Source organism: Ascaphus truei, chromosome 1, assembly GCF_040206685.1.
Source record: "Ascaphus truei isolate aAscTru1 chromosome 1, aAscTru1.hap1, whole genome shotgun sequence".
NCBI classification, from domain to species: domain Eukaryota; kingdom Metazoa; phylum Chordata; class Amphibia; order Anura; family Ascaphidae; genus Ascaphus; species Ascaphus truei.
Genome location: NC_134483.1, coordinates 165,025,857 through 165,049,341, shown reverse-complemented (window position 1 = coordinate 165,049,341; position 23,485 = coordinate 165,025,857). Strand labels below are relative to the sequence as shown.

General features: G+C 42.2%; 1 protein-coding gene across 1 annotated transcript in view; it reads left to right on the top strand.

Annotated features, from left to right (window-relative positions):
• The first annotated feature begins 8,362 nt into the window (after nt 1–8,362).
• The window catches only part of LOC142489548 (cytochrome P450 2J4-like), a 61,862-nt gene continuing 46,739 nt past the window's right edge, over nt 8,363–23,485 (top strand). The window contains exons 1-5 of the mRNA XM_075590568.1: nt 8,363–8,444; nt 18,109–18,258; nt 18,942–19,102; nt 19,196–19,372; nt 23,274–23,415. Coding sequence (XP_075446683.1) covers nt 8,363–8,444; nt 18,109–18,258; nt 18,942–19,102; nt 19,196–19,372; nt 23,274–23,415 — 712 coding nt within the window. The remainder of the gene's footprint in view (nt 8,445–18,108; nt 18,259–18,941; nt 19,103–19,195; nt 19,373–23,273; nt 23,416–23,485) is intronic.

Sequence of the window (23,485 nt, the reverse complement as noted above, 5' to 3'; positions counted from 1 at the left end):
GGGAGGAGGGCGTCCTTCTCAGGTAGGAGTGTAGTGGCATCCTCCATTGCCAGGTAGAGCGAACTCCGCATCAGAACACCATAGCAACCAGATACAAAGATCACCACGAATGCGTGGGCAACAGCGCAGCCAATCAAATACAGCCGTCTCAGCACCGTCGGCAAGAGTGCTCGCATGGACATAGTGTCCCTCTGCAATGCATACAAGTGGGGGAACAATCGTGAATGATGGGTTGGGGAATAAAAACAAAGGATAACAGGTAGCTAATACAAATAAAAGGCAATATGGAGCACTAAAGGGTCAGTGACAGAAAGTCACAAATGGAGGTGCCAAATAACTATGGGGAATAAACAAAACTGTATGAGCTAGGGAAGGAAAAAGGTAACACAAACAGAGCACCCTGTTAGTAGGAAAATGTAACAAATGCTAAAAGTAATGTAAATACATGAAGTCCCAAGCAATAAATTGGCACATAACCACAATAGTACTAAGTGAGAGATGCATAGCGAGCAACCGAGTATGGAATATAATGAAAGAGCAGCGAAGTATCACAGAAAGCACTTAAGTTTAAAATCCTCGTTAAGGCCCCATGGGGCCATGATGTTAAGTTCAAAGATCATCCTCATTTCCAGTTGGAGCAGCAGCTTGCGTCTATCACCACCCGGGGGCGGGCATGCGCCTGGAGAATTGGCATGCACCTCAGTGTTGCCAAACTATATTTAAATTGTTTAAAATGTCTCGCTACTGGTTGTAGCTTCAGGTCATCAATGTTGCCAGTGTCCAGTAAGGCTTTAATGATGGTCGAGCGGTGTAGGCAAATGCGTTCTTTTAGCATGCAGGTTGTTTTTCCAATATAATACATGCCGCATGGGCATCGAATAAAGTATACCACAAACCGACTCTCGCAATTCATGTAGTCTTTAATTTTTATGCCCTTGCCACTATGCGGATGTGAAAATCTCTTCCCAAGCAGCTGTTAAGGTCCCTGGGTTTCTGTGGCAATCAGCTGCAATCCAGCCAATGTACTCCCAGCAGGTGCCACGCTACTGCGGGACTAGGAGGAATATACTGTGATATACTGCCGCGGAGACTGTGACGTCATCACGTCAAACCAGGTGACGGAGCGGCATCGTGGCACGCTGAGTGAGCCCCTGCTAGCTGCGGTCTGGCGTCCGCACAGCGGAACTGTTTGCTGAGCCACTCCAACGGCTCTGGACTGCTTTGATATCTAAGTGGCCGTGACGAGCAGTGAATCCTCACAGGAGAGACGGGTTATTCTAGGGGAAATTCCCCCAAAGGCGGCATATCGCCGGATGAGGAGCGGTCCCACTGAGCATTTGAACCTGCAGTGAAGCTGCTTAAAGGAAACCCCCTTGAGAGTGACGTCCTGCCGGAGAGGAGTGAGGGAAGGATCCCATGCCCCAGAACCACCACGGAGGCTCCTGCAGAGAAAGCCAAGTACCAGACCTTCCTGCTTACAGCTGTGGAGTGGTAAACCAGTGTGATATACACTAAATGCACATATTTTATCAACTTGATGTACGCAGATTTATTACCCCTTTATTATTATAATATATATTTATACTTGCTTCACTATTTGGCGTTGTGCACTGTTTTCTTTTTGTTTCCATATACAATGTGAGTCTGCTCATATAGATCCATGAATAAATTGGCGTATGCCGGGGCCATATTCGACCCCCTTGCCGTTCCCATACACTGAAGGTAAAACTTTTTCTCGAATTCAAACAAGTTTTTATGTAGAATACTGTCAATGAGGAGTAGTAAAAATTCCAGAGTGGACCAGTGTAGTCCCTGTATGCACCAAAGTGGTCATTGATGGCTTCCATACCCTCTTCATGTGTGATATTTGTGTACAGGCTGGAGACGTCCATAGTCACTAGCAAGGTGTTCCTGAGATCCAGTCTTAGGACCGCCAGTTTATTGATGAAGTCCGTAGTGTCTTTGATGTAATTTGGCATTTTAACTACCAGAGGCTGCAAATAAAAATCCACGTACTAAGATAGTGGATGGCACATGGAACCCCTCGCAAAGATGATGGGTCACTCTGGTGGTGAGGTAATGGATTTATGCCTCTTGGGTAGGATGTACATAACTGGAATGATAGGGAACTCTTGCGTAAAGAATTTGCCTGTATCCTCCGTAATCCACCTATTGTTGATGCCTAATTTAATCAAGGAATCGACCTCCCATTTGTATGAGGCAGTTGGATTTTCACTCAGCATCTTGCAGTGCTGGGTGACATCTAGTTGCTTCAGAACTTCCGCTCTGTACTGCTCATAATCCATAACCACAATGCCACCCCCTTGTCCGCAGATCTAATAATAATAGACGTATTGTTCCGTAGTGCTTTGAGGGCCAGTTGTTCTTGTCTAGTGAGGTTTGAGAAACTCCTTTTATAGTGGCTAACATTCTCTCTGGTGTCTGTCTCCACTAGACTGATAAAGGTTGAAATATTGGGGTTGCATACCTGGGGATCGAATGTACTGACCTGTCGAAATGGACGTGTGGAAGGTTCATCCATAGTCAGAGCCGGATCGTTCTCCTGATACCTGCCAAAGAAGTCCTTCAAGCGTAGCCGGCAGTTAATGCGGTACAGGTCAACTTCCCAGTCAAAGGGGTCCATGGTGTATGTTGGCATGAATGATAGGCCTTTCCTCAAGACTCTCCTCTCCGCTGGTGTAAGGTCATGCATTGAGATATTGTAGATCACGTCTTCTACTTCTGCCCCTTTTGATTGCCCTTAATTTTGGACTGCCTGGGAAGAAATATTGTTCCCCCCCACCGTCCTCTGGATCTGTCGCCATCGTTGTGGTCAGTGCCTTGACCTAAAAAAATTCTCCATACGCGCGGTATCCTGGCTGTCTGAGTGATCAGTGTCGCCTGTATTGTATGTGCTTCCTGCAGTTACTGCTGTTTTTTTTAACCCTGAACCCCCCTAGCTAGCAGTTTCTCATGGTGGTAGAGAGACAAAGTTACTCCATGAAAATAGAAATCAACCTCTTTCTTGCTCAATTTCAATAACTCATTATAAACATCAGAAGCCTTTTCTGGGCCAAAAATCTCCTCCACTGATTCAGTGTACCTGATCTTTGTTATGTCTGTCTCACTGTAACACAAAGTGTCTGAGATGGATGAAAAAATACCTGTAACATCTGGAAACTCTTCCATAGCACAAAGTCTCTGAACATAAAAGTAAATAGTTAAGTGCCAACTTGTAATGAACTGGCTCTGCCAATGCAGAAACCGGAATATAATAAGCCTGGGTGCTCAACGCATACATATATTGATGAAGTTGAGACATTAAGGGGTCTGACGTAACAGCATTAGGGTCAAACCAGCCATTTTGTTTGAATCCGCCATCTTGTCTTGTCTTTGTGACTTTTTATGTGAAGAAATTTGTGTGAAACAGACATGGAATGTCGACAAGGGGGGTGCCATTGTCATCCAGAATAATGTGAAATACAGAACTGAAGCCCTTAGACAATTACAAGACATGAGCTCATACATGGTATTGAAATCTGATCCTACAGATGTATTTTTGTCACAAATTAAAAACATTCTAGATTTCTGAGTAATTCTGTAGGTGCTGAGAGAGAAAGAAAGAAGCTTCCTCTACGTTGATCATCCAGTTATCCCTATTTTCCACCATCTCCCAAAGTTCCATAAATCTCTAGTTGACCCTCCCGGTCGACCGATAATTTAGAGTATTGAATCTTTGGGAGATGGTTTGTCCAGATACATTGACATTTTTTACAGCCACTGGTCCACAAACTTCCATCATACCTTCGGGACTCCACTGATTTGCTTAATTCACTTTCAGGTTTCACTTGGTCTCCTAATTTATTATGGGTTACTCTAGATGTCACTTCCCTTTACACAATCATTGATCACGCACTTGGTATCACAGCAGTCCAACACTTTTTAAATCATTCACATTTGTCACTTGCTCAATCCACTTTTATTATTGAATCTATTTTATTTTTACTAACACATAATTACTTTCTTTTTTATACACTTTTCTACTTACAGACACGTGGCACAGCAATGGGCACTTCATTCGCACCACCATATGCAAATTTATTTATGGGTTATTGGGAATTTATTCACATATTTAGTTCTGTCAATCCTTTCCGTAATAACATAATTTTTTATCGTAGATTTATAGATGACCTGTTTATGATTTGGGAAGGTGACACAAGGTCACTGACGGAGTTTGTGGACCACATACTGCACCGACACACTTTATTCGAGCAAATACCCAGTATGTACCTGGCAGATACCTGGAATGCGCCGCTCCTCACCTCTGACAAGCCCCGTTGCATTTGCCTTCCCAGCCTGGGTTCATGCCTGGCTGATGGGCGGCTGATCTGTTAAATGAGGATGATTAGGATTTAATAGGCTGCAATGCTTCGCGTGTCTACCAGATGGCATAAATTCATGAATTGTAATGCAGTATATATATATATACTGTGCAGTATTGAAGCCAGCAGGAATAAAATGCTTCAATCCCTGCCTGAAAAATACCTCAATGCACTCGGGCAGAAAACAGTCACAAACCTCAATACACCCGGGTATACCCGAATTCGTGGGACTAGCCGAGCTCGAATAAAGTGTGTCGCCAGTGTAAATAATAATGATTATAATTTACATTTTACATTCTCTTACGATGCTAAAAAAATTGAATATCTGGACTTGTTATTATATATTGACTCCAATCAGTGTATACAATCAGACATATTTAGGAAAATTAATTCAAGAAACACATTCTTAAAAGCGGATAGTGGTCCCCCAAAGCCTTTAATTAGAGGCATTCCAAAAGCACAATTTTTAAGACTTAGACGTATATGTTCAGAGAAAGATCATTTCATAGAACAATCTAAGAAATTGGTTCCGATTTAGGGGATACAATGAGTGTGATCTCCAGAAGGCTTTTGAATATGCTTATCATACCCACATACAGAACTATTGAAAAAACGTAAAAAAAACAAAGAAAGTATTGGTATAAACACCTTTATATTTTGTCACTCAGCACAGCAGACAAGCAAACTCAATCCGTACTATTGTGGCTAGACATTGGGATGTCTTAAGTCTAGACAACAAGTTAAAACCATACATTGAAAATCTGCCCCAATTTTTTTTTTTTTTAATATTTTTCCTTTAGTGGTGTCTTTTGTTGCAGTGACATGTAGGTCTTGATATAACATTCACAGCATAGCATGACAATTCTTTGTACAATACAGGCACATGGCAGTGTGGCATTCTGAGACACACAATAAAGCTTTTTTCCATTTTCAGTGGTGAAAAGAGAGGGGATGATGAGGGACGGGTGGATAGTTGGGAGCGACATGGAGAAAAAGAGGGGGAGGGAGGAATGAAGGGAGGGAGGAGTGAAGGGAGGGGGGAGGGGATTGTGATGGGGAGGGGCACATCGGCCCTTGTCCGCAAGGGTATTAGTGTTGGAGCAGGGCTTGCATCATTGTCGGGGCCCCCGACCCAGGCCAAGGCTCCCAGGTTCTATAGAATTGAGGCATTCTTTGCTTCAACATGGCTGTCAGTCTCTCCATATTCCTGACCCCGTCTATTCTTTTGATTTCTGTTCTCCTGGAAGGGGCCTTAACTTGTTTCCAGGCCGCTGCGATGCAACATCTGGCGGCCATAAGGATCGCCGAGGAAAGTCTGGCTATAGGAGTGGGAGGGTCTTCAATTGGTTTCCCCAGCACGTACGTCAGGGGGTCCAGGGGGACCTCCACATCTAAAGTTTCAATCAGGAGACTCTGGATCCTGATCCAGAACCTCTGGATCTCCGGGCATGTCCACCAAATGTGGGGCATGTCCCCCCTTTGATCAAATCCTCTCCAGCACACGTCCGAGGTGCCTGGGTAGATCTGGCCCAGTCTACTCAGGGTCAGGTACCATTGGAATAAGATTTTATAAATATTTTCCTTCATGACTGAGCAAATTGATGTTCTGGTAGCAGCTTCCCAGATATCCTCCCAGTCCTCAGGACTATAGGGGTATTCAGATCAGCGCTCCATTTTTGCATATAGGAGTGTGTGGGGGGGGTTGAGATGCCTCTAGTGTTCTGTATACCTCGGAGATTAAGCCTCTCTGATATTCCCCCTTGAGACAGAAGGTCTCAAATCTAGTGCGCGCTGGGAATTTTAAACTCGGGGATTGGGCTCTCAGAAAGTGCCAAATCTGAAGGTATTTGAAGATGGGGAGGTCTGGGGAGGAGAACTTAATCTTAAGTTCTTGTAAGGGCAGGACCTCATCACTTTCCAGCAGATCCGCAATCACTCTGATATTTAGGCCCTGGATTTGGCCAAATTGGGTACGGGAGCAGCCGGGTGGGAAGTCCGGGTTCCCGAAAATGGGGGTGAGTTGTGAGGGGGATGAAGCTAGGCCATGTTTCCCTTTGGTTTTAATCAATGTAGACCACGTGCACCTCATTGCCCCGAGGTCGAATCTCAGGGGCATTCTGCTTTTGTGGGCCTGAGACCATAATAGGGCCGGGAGAGCGGTGGGGGCCGCGTGGTGTGTCTCAATCTCCAACCAACAATTGGAGGTCGAGGGGTTATTCCAGACCACCGCCTGCCTCAGCTGGGCTGCCTGGTAATATCTAACTACATCCGGGGCCCCCAGGCCCCCTCTCGTCCTTGAAGCCAAAAGCACCAATCTCGGCACCCTAGGTCGAAGTTGCTGCCATATAAAGCGGAGAATATGGGCCTGCATGTTTCGCAGTTCTACTAGCGGGACAGGGACTGGGAGGGTTTGAAAGTAGTAAAGTAATCGGGGGAGGACATTCATTTTGGTGGACACAATTCTTCCAAACCAAGAGATCTGATGGGCACGCCAGGCCTCCAGGTCTCTCTTGATCTGGCAGAAAAGAGGGGGGTAGTTTGCTTGATATAGCGAGCTGTATGAGCTTGCTATTTTTATCCCTAGATATTTAATGTGGGAGTTATTCCACTTATATTTGAAATTAGTTTGTAGGAGTTTCCATGTAGGGTCTGGGAAGGAGATATTGAGCGCCTCGGACTTGTCCGTGTTTATTTTGTAATCAGACACTCGGCTAAATTGGTCCAAAAGTTGGGGAGGGAGATGAGCAGTTCGGTCAAGGTCAGAATGACGTCATACGCAAAGAGGGATATTTTGTATTCCCTGTCTGCGATTGGAATGCCCTTTATGCTGGGTTCGGCTCTGATCCTTGCGGCTAGTGGCTCTATTGATAGGGCAAATAGTAGGGGGGATAGGGGGCAACCTTGCCTGGTACCATTTTTAATCGCTATTGGGTTGGAGTGCCCTCCTGGGAGTTTTAAAAGAGCAGTAGGGTTGGTATAGAGGGCTCGCACCCCTTCAAGGAACGGCCCCGAGAAACCAAACCGGAGCATAGTTTGGTCGAGAAAGGACCACTTGATTCGGTCGAAAGCCTTTTCGGCATCAAGGCTTAGAATCAAGGCCTGAGACTTATTGAGATGAACGTGGTCTATTATATTAATAATTTTGCGGGTCCAAATTTGTTTTTAAGAAAGCAAAGACCCTGTCAGGCTATGTTTCACCAAGCATATATGTTAATCCCTTGCAAAAAACTAGAGGTTTCACTTCACCCACAGGTTTCTTTAAATGTGGTTTTTGCAAGGTATGTATCTTTGTAAAACCCATTAAAGCAATACAATCTAAAGTCAACAAAGATAAAATAAAGATCAAGAGCTTTATTACATGTAATTGGAAAAAAGGATGGTGTGTTTAGCGCTAAAAATAAAAATAAAAGTGTATACAAATGCAATGCAAATATTAACAACAACGTGGTGAATAGTATGATATTACAATATGGCAAGGCTGCCAGGAAAAACTAACCCAAACACAGTTAGTGATAGACAAAGAAAACAATACAGACCGGCGCCTTAAAGTCCAAATGGGAGATATAAAAGTTCAATGGATGATTTGGAATATCCAATGGATGTTGATCTGGTCCAGTGGACAGCAGGTTCCTCAGCAGCAGAAATGTTAAGACATGCAGGGGAGACAAGAGGACAAGATCATAGTATGGTTATGACACAGTATGGTTATGACAAAAAAACACATAGACATAGACAAACAGACACACACAACACTAAACAATAGGCTGACTATTAATAAAGATGATTTAATAAACACGATAAAATGCAGGTGACTGGTGACGAGCAGGTCTAGGATCCGGTGTGTAAAAACCGGAATCCTACTTACAGCAGGTCTCTAGGATAGGCGCAGGTAAGGGTAGTATAAGTGTCCGACGGATGGTGTTGGTGGACGCGTGCCACGTGTTGATGCCTGCCGGAGCTTCCTTGGATAGCTGCCGATGATGGCGACGCTTCATTTTGCTACACGTGACGTCCTCCGTTGGCACCCGGAAGTGCGTCACAACGGGCGGGACGACACACCAGGTATCACTGCCGATACCAACTCCTATACACTGCGACTCCAGAGACTGCTTTAAAGGTCTGCTCCTCTACCAGTACTGCTGATAAATGATTCTCAATGGCCCAACGCGTTTCGTGCGCATGCGCACTTCTTCAGGGGTCTGACGTAACAGTATTAGGGTCAAAGCAGCCATTTTGTTTGAGTCCGCCATCTTGTCTTGTCTTTGTGACTTTCTATGTGAAGAAATCTGTGTGAAACAGACATGGAATGTTTTCGCTCCTAGCTGACTTTATTGATCTTTCCTCATCCAATCAGCTCCAAATTGAAAGTGTAAACAGGCCAGATATTATGAGAAAGCCTCGTTAGTAGTCTAAGATAAAATGATTCTCATACAATGTGCCAAGTGGCAGAACTGACATCACATTTAACCCCATAATGATTTTTAGCTTACATACAGTTATTCAGTATTATTATGTATTACAAAATGACATCAGCTTTAGTATTGTTATGTACTGCTGCGGCGCATCTTATTCTAACACATCGTCGGTTTTTCCCTGGCTTTTTCCTGGAATGCGACGCACTTCACCGGGAGCATGCCGCATTCATTTTGCGTTCTCAGCCACGGGTCATGTGCGGGTCATGGGCGGTTGACTCGCGGTTGATGCGTTTATTGAGAATGGTTCGGATTTAATAGGTTGGAATTCTTCGCATGTCTGCCAGATGGCAGATATACATGAATTGTAATGCGCATGCGCTTCAGTAATGTGTCGACTTGCAGGTGTTTCGTTTAAAAAAGATACCACAGTGTGCTATTGTAAATTGGCCTTGAGACTGAAGGAAGAGGTTGCAAAAATGTATCAATTTAGGCTTTTCATATTAAATAAAGACATTGACCAGTTTCTGTTACAGTATTCTCCAGAGAGCCATCACCATGAGTGTTCAAGTGCAGCATGTTTTCCAAAAACCCGACAGAAGTTACGCGTATTTGAAATGGGCCGCGATTAATGCAACAGATGATAAGATGGCAACAGTTGTTCAAATTTATCGGTATTTTAGCGAAAACTATGATTTTTTCAAATTTTCGCCAGCTCCTCATACGTGGAAGCGTGCAATAAGGAAAAGGTTACTGTATGTAGCGATCCCTGTTTTTATCGTATTGAGCCACAATTTGTTGGAGGGTATTGGTGTGTATCACCAGCTTTTTCCTGTATCTATGATCATTCAGACGGCAAAAGGCGAAAGGTCGTGTTAAAACCAACTAAGAAATGACAGTCGCTGCCAAGCAATGCACCAGCACCAGCGCCGGCTTCCAATAACGGTCCCACCGTCAGTGACAACCCTTGCTGTCTATCCAGCAAGCCTGAGCTGGATTTCGCGTGCAGTTTCGATCAAGCTTGCATGTACCTAAGCAATTTCCAGTCTCATCAGCTCACTACAGGTGTACGTGTCCCGCTGCAAACTATCGACATGGATAATCAAGAACACTGGACTGGCAGTGGGCCGGCGCCGGCACCAGCTGAATGGGAAATTCTACGGTGAGTATTGTTGCCGTATTATTTTCTGTGTTTTTTTTATTATGACAATACAGTATCAATATCAGCGCGATTCGAAAGTGAAGCGATTCTCCTGTAATCAATATTATTGGCTGAGTGGCTTCTCCAGTACTGTGCTGCAGATACTGAACAATTGGTGGAACGCTAGGCGCATGCGCATTGGAAACTTCTTGAAACGCATATGTGTGTCATTGCATCGACGGTAGGCGCATGCGCATGTGAACAGGAGACGCCCTCCGAGAAAATTATTGGTGGGACTGGCTGGGAACTTCTTTAGGGGACTGACCATTACAGTAAAACTTTTCTTTTTGTTTTTCCTCAGAAAAGAAAACTGCTAATGGAGGGGTTTCGATGGATAATATCGCTTTGTGTAACAATGCCTGCACATTGCTGAATCGGATTTAAAAACCCACGTACCGGAGTCTACAGTTTAGTGGCCATTGTTATTGATTAGGATAGAATACTGTAGCTGAAACAGTATGCTGATGTTTTCCGGCCGTACAGTATACAATACTTTTTTATATACAGTATACTGTGTAATAAACCCGAAAAAATAAAAACTATGCATTTATTCTACATGTATTACAGTACTGTACATACAGTATGTGTCTTCTATACAGTGCCAGTACATACAGTACAGTACAGTACTGTATGTGTCTTCTATTTTTTTTAATACTCTTGTACTGAGCATGCCTACAGGATAAAGCCTAGTATGCCTGGACAGTAGTGTACATTCTAGAAACATTGTATTTTGTTACAGTAGCAAAGGAGCCAATGGAACAATGTAAAACAAATCAACATGTTTTTTTATTGGTGGAGTAAGTACAAAAACATTTATTTACAAATACTGTACAATGTAGAAACATTTTAAGTGCACAGCAATTCAAAACATCAACAGGTGTATGGTTTACTGCTACATTTGTGGAAACATTTATGTCAGTCAGTCTGGTTTACAGTCACATGTTTTAAAAACAAATTCTTTATTCATAAAATAAGCAAAACGCAACATCTCCTTTATTAAAGAACGGCAAGTCAAAACATATACTGTACAGTGGGATGGTGTGCAAAACAGTCTGCACCAGTACAGTCCTTGAGGGCAGCAAACAGGGCGGGTTTTCAGGGTAACCTTTGAAAACCGTGCCTGTTTGCGGCCCCCAGGGACTGGAATTGTGCAGGTCCTGTGTGTGTGTGGACAGCAAGTTAAAACATTTCTGTATAAATACAAGTAAAAAAACACACAACAACATCTCCTTTATTTAAGTACAATACAGCAGGTCAAAACATGTAGAGTACAATACAGTTCAGCACAACAGTATGGTCTTACCTGTGATTACAAAAAAAACTTTATTCATAAAATACAGTATACAAACGAAACATCTCCTTTATTAAAGAAACATATACAGTACAGTGGGATGGTGTGCAAAATATCAGTCAGACCTGCACCACTACAGTCCTCGAGGGCAGCAAACAGGGCAGGTTTTCAGGACAACCTTGAAAACCGTGCCTGTTTGCGGCCCTCAGGGACTGGAATTGTGCAGGTCCTATGTGTGTGGACAGCAAGTTAAAACATTTCTGCATAAATACAAGTAAAAAAACACACAACAACATCTCCTTTATTTAAGTACAGCAGGTCAAACCATGTAGAGTACAATACAGTTCAGCACAACAGTATGGTCTTACAGAAAGTCCACCACATTGTCCGTCCATGGCCGATTCCTGGCATGGCGCAAAACGCCATTAATGCAGTCTCGAACGCCTTTTATTATAGGATCTGTAATTAGATAAAAGCGTCGCATTTCATCCTGAATGTTCTTTCTTAAATTGGCAGGAAGAGCCTTTTTAACGCGATTTCCTTCGTAGTTCACTTTGAAGTCCCAGTCACAGTACAACGAGTAGGGAACATGGTGCTTAAAAAGTAACAAGGCATACTTGTGGGGTGCACCAGCACTCATCACCCTTTACTTCTCCCTGAGCGCCGGTGGCAGATCGCACAGGGTGATGTCGGGCACCGTATCGATGCGAGCGAATGTAGGTCTTTTGGGAGCGGGTGTGCTTGAGGCGACGGGCAATGGTAGGTTGTCTGGGAGGAAGCTTTCCTCCGGTCTTGGTCGCCGTGTTGTCTCCTAGTGTGTTCTTGACGGGGTTGTCATGTCCTCCTCAACGGCATACATGTACACTACATCTTCTGGTGGAGGGGGTGCGCTTGGTGATGGAAGGGGGTCGAAGGTCCCATTCATCACGTCCATGTCACCCCCCTGCTCCAGCATCGGGGAAACAGGGGCATTAACACCAAGCAAATAATGTATGCCCGCTATGTCAGCCTCTATCTTCTCCATCCGTTGATCCATCCGTTGATCCATATCTAGCATCCGTTGATCCATATGTATCATCCGTTGATCCATATGTAGCATCCGTTGCTCCACATTTAGCATTGTCTCCAGAAGCAGATCTATCTTTGCTAGCACAATAGAATTCCCGGGGAGATCCACAGTTATCCCATTCAGCATCCGGTCTAACAAGCTGCTTCTTGTGCATGGTGTGTGAACATCTGGGTGGATGGGTGCAACGGAGGATGAGATGGGGGTTCCATGGAGAGAAGCGGCAGCGACGTCGAAGAAGAGTGGAGGAGGTGACCTGTGGATATCCGGTAGAGGAGAAGCGGCAGCGTCGTTGAAGAGGGATGGAGAAAGTGACCTTTGGATTTCCGGGCGAGAAGCAGAGTCGTCTAAGAGCAAAGGAGAAAGTGACCCATGGATTTCAGAGGCAGCGTCGTCGGATAGAACTGGAGAAGATGGCCTGTGGGTTTCCGTGAGGGTGGCGGCAGCATCAAGGACGAGGGGTGGAGAAGACGGGCTGAAGATTTCCGGGACAGCGGCGGCAGAGTCGTTGAAGCATATGTGAGGAAGTGGTCTGCCGGTACGATGGGTTGGCTGCCAATCGTTTTGCGTCGAGAGTACATCACCGTATATCTTCTTGACATAATAAGGCTGACTTCTATGAAAACCCTTAGCCTTTGGGGTCAGCAGAAGGTTTTCTTTATTGGCCTTAGCCTGTCGCTTTTGCCTTAGCGTGGAAACGGCAACCGCCTTTCGCTTTTTCTGCTTGACAGACACGGCAGAGGCGAGTGTGTTCCTGCGTCCGTAGAATCGGGGTTTCTCCATGGAAGCAGGTGGCACAATGCAGTATCTGGACAAGGGCAAGTTCAGATAAAGATCATCGAGTGGTGGGCTATGCAAAGTGTGTAACCTTGTATGCATGGCGACCAGGTACAGGTGTTGAAAGTGAGCGTACTCTAATGTGAGTCATTACCGTATAAATACACCATCCATTTTGTGGATTCACTGCACATTGAATACACATCGACTAAACATCGAATATACATTCTTGTGTTTGTATTTCTTTCTACTCGCAGCAATGCCTGTTAAAAAGATTTCCAAGAAGCTCAGCATGCGAATTAAGGACATGTACACGAGCGGACACCGAATTGCTGCTATCCAACGCTAGTTAGCTACTTCTGGCATTGTTGTGCCAGCAACCACCGTGAGCTATCATGCACACGGAAAAAACAGAGACCGCAAAAGGACACCAAGGGTAACTACCGCGTAAGTATATTTATACAACTTAAAAAAAAAAATTTAAATCTAATATTTTTGTTATTTCTGTTGATTTATATTTCAACAGTATATATATTTTGTATATTTATATTACAACAGTATATATATTTTGTATATTTATATTTATATTACAACAGTATATATATTTTGTATATTTATATTTATATCAGTACAGTATATATATTTTGTATATTTATATTACAACAGTATATATATTTTGTATATTTATATTTATATCAGTACAGTATATATATTTTGTATATTTATATTACAACAGTATATTTTTTTATATTTATATTACAGCAGTATATATATTTTTTATATTTATATAACAGTATACATTTTTTTAATATTTATATTACAGTACAACAGTATATATAATTTTTATATTGCTGCATATTAACAAAACAATATATTTTCTTTACATTGTAGGGAGACAACTCTTCTGGTGGACAAAATAAGTGAGGAGAATGATGAGAAGAGTGCATTAAGGGTCAAAAACACTCTGCAGGAAAAGCACAATCTCACTGTATCCGAGAGCAGCATAAAGAAGATGAGACGCAGCATTGGATGGAAATATGAACGTGTGAGATTTGTACTGGACAGTACAGGAGGTAAAAGTGTTGTTTAGGAAACTGTACTGTACCGCTAAAATTATTTATTCCTTGTCATTACAGAGCGTACCCCATGATACGGGACGCAAACAAAATCAAAAGAGTGGTCCAGGCCCAGGCATAGATCGACAGTGGGGAGACTTTCCAGGATGCATCTTCACTGATGAGTCTACTGTGTCGCTGGAGAGATTTGCAAGCTTTGCATTCCACAAAAAAGGCCGCATATCTTTGAAGCCGCGGCCAAAACACCCCGTGAAGCTGCATGTGTGGGGTGCCATCTCTAGGCGTGGACCAGGATGCATTGTCATCTTTGAAGGTAAAATATATCAAATATAATGTAGCCTTATACACTGTACACTACTAGTGTAACCTTACTGTATGCATTGTACTGTACTATTGTGCAGTTTTTTGAGCACTTTTCTTTTCTTGCTATAGGAATAATGAATAAAGCTTTCTTCCAATACAACATTGTCCCTGAGATAGTGCAATATATCACACGCGAGTACCCCAATGGTCACCGCTTCTACCAGGATAACGATCCGAAGCACACCGCATCAACAGCACATATCCTTGAGCGCGGTATCAACTGGGTGAAGACGCCAGCAGACTAAGTGCAGTAGATCGTGTCTCATTTTTTCCCCCACTGTTTTTACTGTGTACTGTATCTCTTAAACGAATTGTCCTTTTTTTCCAATGACATGTCGCCAGACTTCAATCCAATCGAAATGGTCTGGCATCAGCTGAAGGACCATATCCGGAAAGTGGCGAAACCCTCCAAAAAGGACAAGTTGTTGAAAGGCATAATGAGTTTTTGGAACGATGTACTCACCGTGGAACGCTGCAATAAATATATAGACCATATTGCGACTGTGTTGCCCATTATGATCGCGCGTAATGGGCAAGCATCAGGAAAGTAGTACTGTGCAGTAGTATTGTAAGTACAGTATGATACAGGTAATATGGCACAGATTTTTTCTTTCCCAATAGTCAGAGTATACAGTACAGTAGTTACAGTTTTTTTCTTTACAGAGAGAGCAGCACCAGCCATCAGGTTACATACAGTAGTATTTAACAGTAGTCAGAGTATACAGTAGTTCCAGTATACAGTAGACTAGTTTGACAGTAGTACAGTAACTGCCTACTAACTGGTCATTTTTCTTCTTTTCAGAGAAAGCAGCACCAGCCATCTAAAGTAGTACAACATATCACACAATGCCATAATACAGTACGCACATACAGTAACTGCCCTAATTTTTTGTTTTCTTGTCGTTTCAGGAAAAAAGGGTGGCCTGGGGGGAGGTGGGGTGTTGTGTCCAGTCGAATCTGTTTGTACAGTCAAATGTACAGTAAATAAACAGCAGTATTGATGTACACAAAACCTCTCCTCTCTCAATGAACTACTGTACTGTTCACGGAATGAGGAACAAGATAACGACGGAAAAAATAATATTACTATGTACAGTATACTGTATATATATATATATATATATATATATATATATATATATATATATATATATATATATATATATATATATATATACAGTATACATATATTATACATTACAGTGTATATATATTATTACATAATATTCTTATAAATGTGCATAATTCATGTTTCTCCATGTTTTACAAATGTTTTCTTAATGTATCTGTCAGAAGAACTTAATAATGACTGCATTATGTATTATTCATGATTATTTTTATATTTGTATTTTTTTGTTCCTGATGAAATAAAATAAATATTTATTCACATTCCTGGTAATCATAATCATTGACAACAACCACACCCCCCCCCCACCCCTACAGTATAAGAATGAATGACAAAACAACATGAATCAGTTAATGTTTTTTTTTACTCTCAATTCTCACAATGCTGTGCAATTCAGATTTACATTTCAAATTCGAGAAGGGATTTTCCAAAGCGTTACCATAAACGAAGCCTCAAAGGGTTGAGGGGGGGGTTGGGTGAGTCATGTGCAGTAACAAGCTAGCTCCCATCTCAAAGAGGCTTAGAGTACACGCAGGCGCAGTGAGGCGATTGACGCTCGGCCAGGGACGGATTAAAAACACAATGACTAACTTCAGAAAATGAATGACTCTGTGGAGAGGGGGGGGGGTTGGGTGACTCATGCGCAGTAAGCAGCTAGCTCCCATCTCAAAGAGGCTTATAGTACACTCAGGCGCAGTGAGGCGATTGACGCTTGGCCAGGGATGGATTAAAAACACAATGACTAACTTCTGAAAATGAATGACTCTGTGGAGGTGTCTGTCGAAAAGAGTTTGTGTGTGGATGGGGGAGGGATGAAGGATTAGTTGTGCAGCAGTTCAAAGAAATTACATACTGTAGAGTACAGAAATTTCAAAAGGCAGTTCATCATAATAATTTGATCAATAAACCCCCAAATACAACCCCCAAATACAGTACATAAAAAGCAAGTCACTTTATCTCCCTGTGCCTCAGGCACCAAAAACATACAGTAGATTGTGAGCTCCACAGGACAGGGAGGGACCTGTGCCTGCAAAATGTCTCTGGAAAGCGCTACGTATACTGTAACTAACAGCGCTATACAAAAACATGCTATTATTATTAGTATAATATCAAGGTGATGCTCTGTGCAAATCAAATTCGAGAAGGGATTTTCCAAAACGTTGTCGTAATACAGTAAGATGGTTTTTGCAGGCTTGTGGAGAGAAAAAAATTACAATAAAAAAAAAAATTCACTCAAGTGGTGGGCGAAGTTACAGGCGCATGCACAGTAAATTCCTGCTGTCAAGCAGGAATGTGATTGAAACCAGACACACGTTCAAAGGAATGGTGTGGGAGAGATGTACTGCATTGCACAGAAGATAAGAAGTTGAAATACCCTGCAGTGCAGTTAATTATCCCGAGCAAGGGGAGAGCGCTGTATATGCTGAAATGTGACACTGTTACAGTACAGTACACGCCTATGAGTTTCAACAATTTTCACTTTCCCTGCCTTGTGGACTGCCCGCATTCTCCACCAATTGTGACGTCTCAGTCCCAGCGTCGGATCTTTTGTCCAGATAAAAGGCAGGAAAAAATTTACTTTCTAAGCAGGGGTTTATTTACAGGGTACAAAGCAGGTACAGGGTTAACTCAAACACAAAACAGAAACAAAAGACATAACTCCTTCCAGGAGTACTGACTAATACTTCTTAGTCCCTAACTAATCGTGGGAGAACTAAACTCTTTCCCCACTTTACCCAGTGTACGTGCAGCAGGTCCCCTTCAGTCTCTCACAGGGCTCTCTGTGTGTGCCTTCCCATCAGTATAGCAGCAGCATCTCTCACCCTCTCTGTATAACTCTCAACAGTGTGTGTCTGGCATCATGGGGGGGGGGGGGGATCTCTGTATCACTTCCTGACTATACAGGCTAGGCTAATTAGCTCATTAACTCACAGCTGAACAGACCTTTCCAGAATGATTAACTCTATGACAGCTGTAAAGTCCCACAACTGCCCCCTTCTAGCCCTTAGAGGCCAGTGATGGCACCACAATATATATATATATATATATATATATGCAAGTCACCTCGCCAAGCACCGCCCACTCAACGATCTCAGCGCCAGCGGGGACTCAGCCTAAGGATGCAAAATGGAATGTTACATTTTCGCTTTTAGCATGGTTACATTAATTTAGGAAAGCCGATTGTTACATTGTTTAAAAAGGGTTGTTTTTTTTGGCCGGCTATGTGGCATTACACGTTTAATTATCCATTGTTCTTAATTGCAACTGCAGTTATTTAGCATACACTAAAGGGAATATAAATGTGTCTGCACTATTGACTGAATCGCAACTTGTCCCAAAAAATGTGTACTCCACACAAAAAATACAGAACGTGGTACCGAAATGACCAGTTGGTAATCTCCCTCTGTAACCAGGAATTGGGGCGACCAATGGACACACCTGGAAACAGCAGAGACGCTTCGGGTTGATAACCTTAAGGAACCTGGGGCTTGGAAAACTTGGGCTGGAGTCACGGATATGGGAGGAGGCTCATTGTCTGGTGGAGTCATTTGCTGCTGAGAATGGTTAGTCATATAGAGTCAAATTGTTAGATTCATGGGAAGAAGAAATGGAAAGAGGGATGTACAATATAACGTCGAAACAACCACATATAGTTTCCCAAGAAGCCCTTTCCGGTTACTTTAAGTTTTGTGAAACACCACAAAAGGCAAGAGATTTTGGGGGGGTTCGTGTTTAGTTGGAAATTTGTGTCAGTGCATTTCAAAATAGGATTTCTATGTATTCAAATTACATTTTATCATAATTTAAAAGGAGTCGGTATATTTTTCATGTTAGGATCAGGTCTCAGTTACATTATTTTAGCTTATACTGTACTCTGAGATCCTCACTGAATGAGATATCAAAGTAAGATGTTAACAATCGGTACAATGTAGGTTGACACTTTCTATTGAGCCAACAGGAGTTCTTCACATATCTTGTTTGTCCATGAGCTGCTAAGACCTCACAATGATTTTATCCAGATCTATAAAGATTAGGTCAAAGGCATCACTGTGTAATAATCCTACATTTCTACAGCACCGAAATGGCAGCAAGACCTTTACGAGTCATTACTATTTGACATGGTAACTCTTTCACTCAATATTTTTTTGCCTAAGGGTAGTGGGAGTAATATTGCCAGTTGGTTATGATATGCAAAGCACAAGCTTCCTGCTGTGTCCCAGTGAAAAACTGTGTTTAATACCTAGAGGGAAACCAATGGACCCCTCATACCTCATTATCCATGCTGTCGCAAATGTAATTTCTGCTGTGGTATTTGGGCATCGTTTCTCTATTGATGACTTGACCTTCCAGAAGTTGGTTGCATGCAACAATACATTACTTGAAAGCATGAGCTCCAAGTGGGGGAGGGTAAGTGATCAACACAACTAATATTATATTTACATTTTGTTGTTGTCTGTTCTAAACTATTTCATAGTAATTCCCATATTTTATATCTACTAGATGTATGATGCTTTCCCTTGGCTGATGCGACATATACCAGGTCCCCACCAGAAGGTCTTTGTAAAGAAGGAATATTTAGATACATTTATAAGAAAGGAGATCCGAATCCATCAGGAGAATGGGTCACCGGAAGAGCCTCAAGATGTAATTGATCACTATCTGGCCCAGATAATAAAAGTAAATACCTTGTTTATTACTAACTAAACACACAACTGAATTTATTAATAAGATACAAGGGGGTCACTCAGCATGTTGCCCTGTACTGTCAGCTTTTCAGGTCTTTGGGGTCTTTATAATGTTTTCTGCAGTACATTTTAATTGTGTTTTTAATTCAACAAACGCAAACTAAATACATGCACATACATTTTTCTTGCAAATTAATTATATCTCACGTATCTTCCAGTATGGATATTACCATAGATAATGCACAATATGTATTAGATAATTTTATTTTACTAATAAATAATATGGCTTCCTCAACTAGCTGAAAAGGCAAACAAGATCTTATTTTGCATTAAACGGGGAATGGATGGAAGGGAAGAAAACATAATTCTGCCCATCTATAAACCATTAATAAGACCTCAGCTTGAAAGGAGTACAATTTTGGACATCACCATAGAGAATACATTATGGTACTAGAAAAGGGGATGGAAAATCTGACTTATAAAGTGAGGCTAGCTAAATTAGATTTGTTTAGATTTGAAAAGAGGCATCTAAGAGGGAATATGATAAATATATTTAAATGTATTCGGGAACAATACAAGGAGCTTTCAAAAGAACGATTCATTCCAAGGGCAGTACAAACGACACAGGGTCATCCTTAAGTTTATAGAAAAGTAGATTTCACAAACAGCAAAGAAAAGGGTTCTTTATATTAAGTGTAGTTAAAATGTGGAATTCATTACCCATGGAGAATGTAAAGGCAGATACACCAGATATGTTCAAAAAAAAGTTTGGGCATCTTTTTAAAAGGAAAAGGCGAGGGACATGAAGGAGAGGTTCACTGAAAGGGGATACAGTCAGACAACAATTAAAAGAGCATACAAATGGGCAAGGCACAAAGCCAGATCAGAACTGGTTATGGACAAAAGAACGCAGCCAGAACAAAGAACAGTTAGATTCATAGGCACCTTCAATAAACAATGGAGGGTGGCTAGGGAAATCTTACAAAAACACTGGCATATACTCAGGGCGGATGAAGACCTATGCGATTCCATACCAACTTTTCCAGCAATGGTCAGCAGACGTGCCAAAAATCTGAGAGACCATCTGGTCCATAGCCACTACAATGTGGCAACACCAAGGGCCACCTGGCTACCACCTCGTATAAACGGCAATTACCACTGCCAAAGGTGCAAGGCCTGTCAGTATATGACAGTTTCTAAAACCTTCAGTAACTATAACAACAGGAAGCATTTTGACATACGCAAATTCATTAATTGCAATACACTGGGAGTGATTTACATGGGAACATGCAAATGTGGGAAAAAGTACGTGGGCAAAACCCGCCGTCCCCTAAAAACACGGATACTTGAACACGTAGGCTCTATCCGGAACAAACTAGACACTCCAGTGGCCAATCATGCAAACAGGTGCCAACCTGGGGATCTCAAAGCCATGAGTTTCATGGGGATAAACCAATTTTCTCCAGGAATCAGACGCAGGGATTGGGACAACGAACTATTAAAGATCGAGTCCAGGTGGATTTATACTTTGGGAACACTAAGCCCACTTGGACTTAATGAGGGGTTTATGTTTAGCCCCATCATATAATCCCCACATGCCCTATGTCCAGCCCCCCCCCCAACCCCCCCTCCCCTTATATCAGCCATCAAACATCAGAATAAACCTCATACATTCAATGAAATAACGACACAGTGTGCTTACATTACTTTATTTTTCGTTTTATTCAATCAATGGAATACAGTGTATTAGCATTTGGTACTATCTAGACTCATAGATATACCCTTACTATTAGTGACCAACCATCACTTTCAACCTTGAATATTAAAGCTTACAACACTAATCCCCTAGCCTATGTGAGTAGCTACAACAGTAACACATCACATATATAAACAGTATTGCAGCCACAGTTATTCAGCCCAATGTGATGTTGCAACTGATTTGACACTATTGCAACAAATTAGTGGGCACCCTGAATCTGGCATCAAGGCAGTTACGAGCATGCAAGCCACACACAGTGCACTTATGGTAGTGGGATATTATATCCGCCATGCAGCAGTAATGAAGGGGTTAAGTGAGGAAACAGGCAATTCCATCTTGGCTATATAAACATACATCTACACGCAGGGACCTCCCCCTACGTGCCCTGAAGAAGCGTTCACTACGTGAAACGCGCGCGTCGGCATTTTCTCTCCTGCACACGCGGGAAACCGGTTGATTTGAACACAACAGCTGATGGATATTGATCCGCGTTGTTAGACTTGCGGTTTCCCCCGGCGTGTATGTTCACCTATGATCGCGCTGTGTCACTGTACCGCGGGATCCTACTACTTCACAGGGTCTACTCACTCATAGACAGGCAGGTCCTCGAGCATATCAGCGCTGATATAACCAAGATCAGCGCTGATATAGGGGACCATGCGATTCACAGGTAGACCGGCCCCCCCCACAAACTGGTATTAGGTATATATCTGTCAATAAGGGACAAAGGGGGGTGGGGTGATCTTACAGTGTTTTTCATCCCATCAGCAACCCCACATACACCCGCTTTACCTATCGGTTGACACTGTTGGCATTTTGTCAGTGTACTCACCGAATACTGGCAGACTAACTTTTGAGCAGTTAACAGCGTTGATACCAGCTCTAGCCACCACAATTACAGTGGAGGTTGCTTTAATATTAGCCGCCTCCTCCATGCACCACATCACTCAGCCCTGGGATCAGTGACTATGAGTGTGCGCTAGGTGTATTCATGTGGATTCTAACAGAATTGCTAATGTACGACTGGTAATCATATTGCACCATTAAGCTCAATATTGATGCAGCCATACTCAACTGATAATATAGGTGAGCTCTGTGGATTAAGAGCACACCCATAAATCCTACGACATATCAGCAGCGCATATGGTGGTCTGCATCAATTACTTTTCTGCAGTATAGGTGTCCTTGGTATATAAATTACACACCTGATCAATGCCAACGAAATTATAGCTTACCTTTTGTTTGCTTATTAGCCTGCGCTTTATTTCATTTGTGGGCACAATATGATTCCACCATAGACCTAGCACCTTTAATGCTAGCGAGATTATCAAGCGAGCAGCGCTATTTCAAGCAGGGGCAGATATAGTCTAACCTGTCGCTTACTATGCCATAGAACGCTTACATTATTGGTATATCATTTGAGTGCGTAACACATGCACTGATACACTAATACTGAGATCAACCTCTTAGTGAGCTCCAATAGACCCATCTCCTATATCTTTTAGGAAGCTATAACATATAGCGCCTTGATCCCGAATATCTATAAGGGATCTTATTACTATATCTACCCACCTAACCTCGGATGGGTTATGAAGGATACAGTCAAGTGCTGTTATAATACACCGTTTAATTACGTTTTAACACCCTATTTTTTATTCTTGGTTATTAATAAAGTATTTTAAATTAAATCTACAATTCTACATTTGTTGTGATAGAGTGCTGGAAGACTGGGTCCTTTTTTCTCTCATATGATATAATCAGTCTCCATCCAGTCAGCACCTCACTGTGGTTAGTATAAGCTGTGCGGGTTTTTTTTGTGTGTATCATCTTTTTAAAAAGGAAAGGTAGACAGGTATATACCAAATAAGTAAATATGGGAAGGATGTTGATCCAGGGAGTAATCTGATGGCCAATTTTTGGAGTCATGAAGGAATTTATTTTTTCCCTTATAAGATATCATTAGATGACATTTCACTGGGGTTTTTGTTTGCCTTCCTCTGGATCAATATAGTGTAAGTACAAATATAGGATAAGTATCTGTCTTCTAAATTTAGCATAGGTTGAATTTGATGGACGCATGTCTTTTTTCAACCTCATCTACTATGTAACTGAAAACCTTTTTTCTCATCTAAAGACAAAGAATGAGTCTGGCTCCACATTTGATGAGGCCAATATGATTCGAATGGTGGCTGATTTATACATAGCTGGGACGGAAACTACAGCCACCACCCTCCAGTGGACTATTCTCTACATGGTGGCTTATCCTGATATACAAGGTGAGTGGCTGAGACACTGGAAGGAATTAATATCAACAGACATTTGTACAAAAATACTTTATTTAGCTTC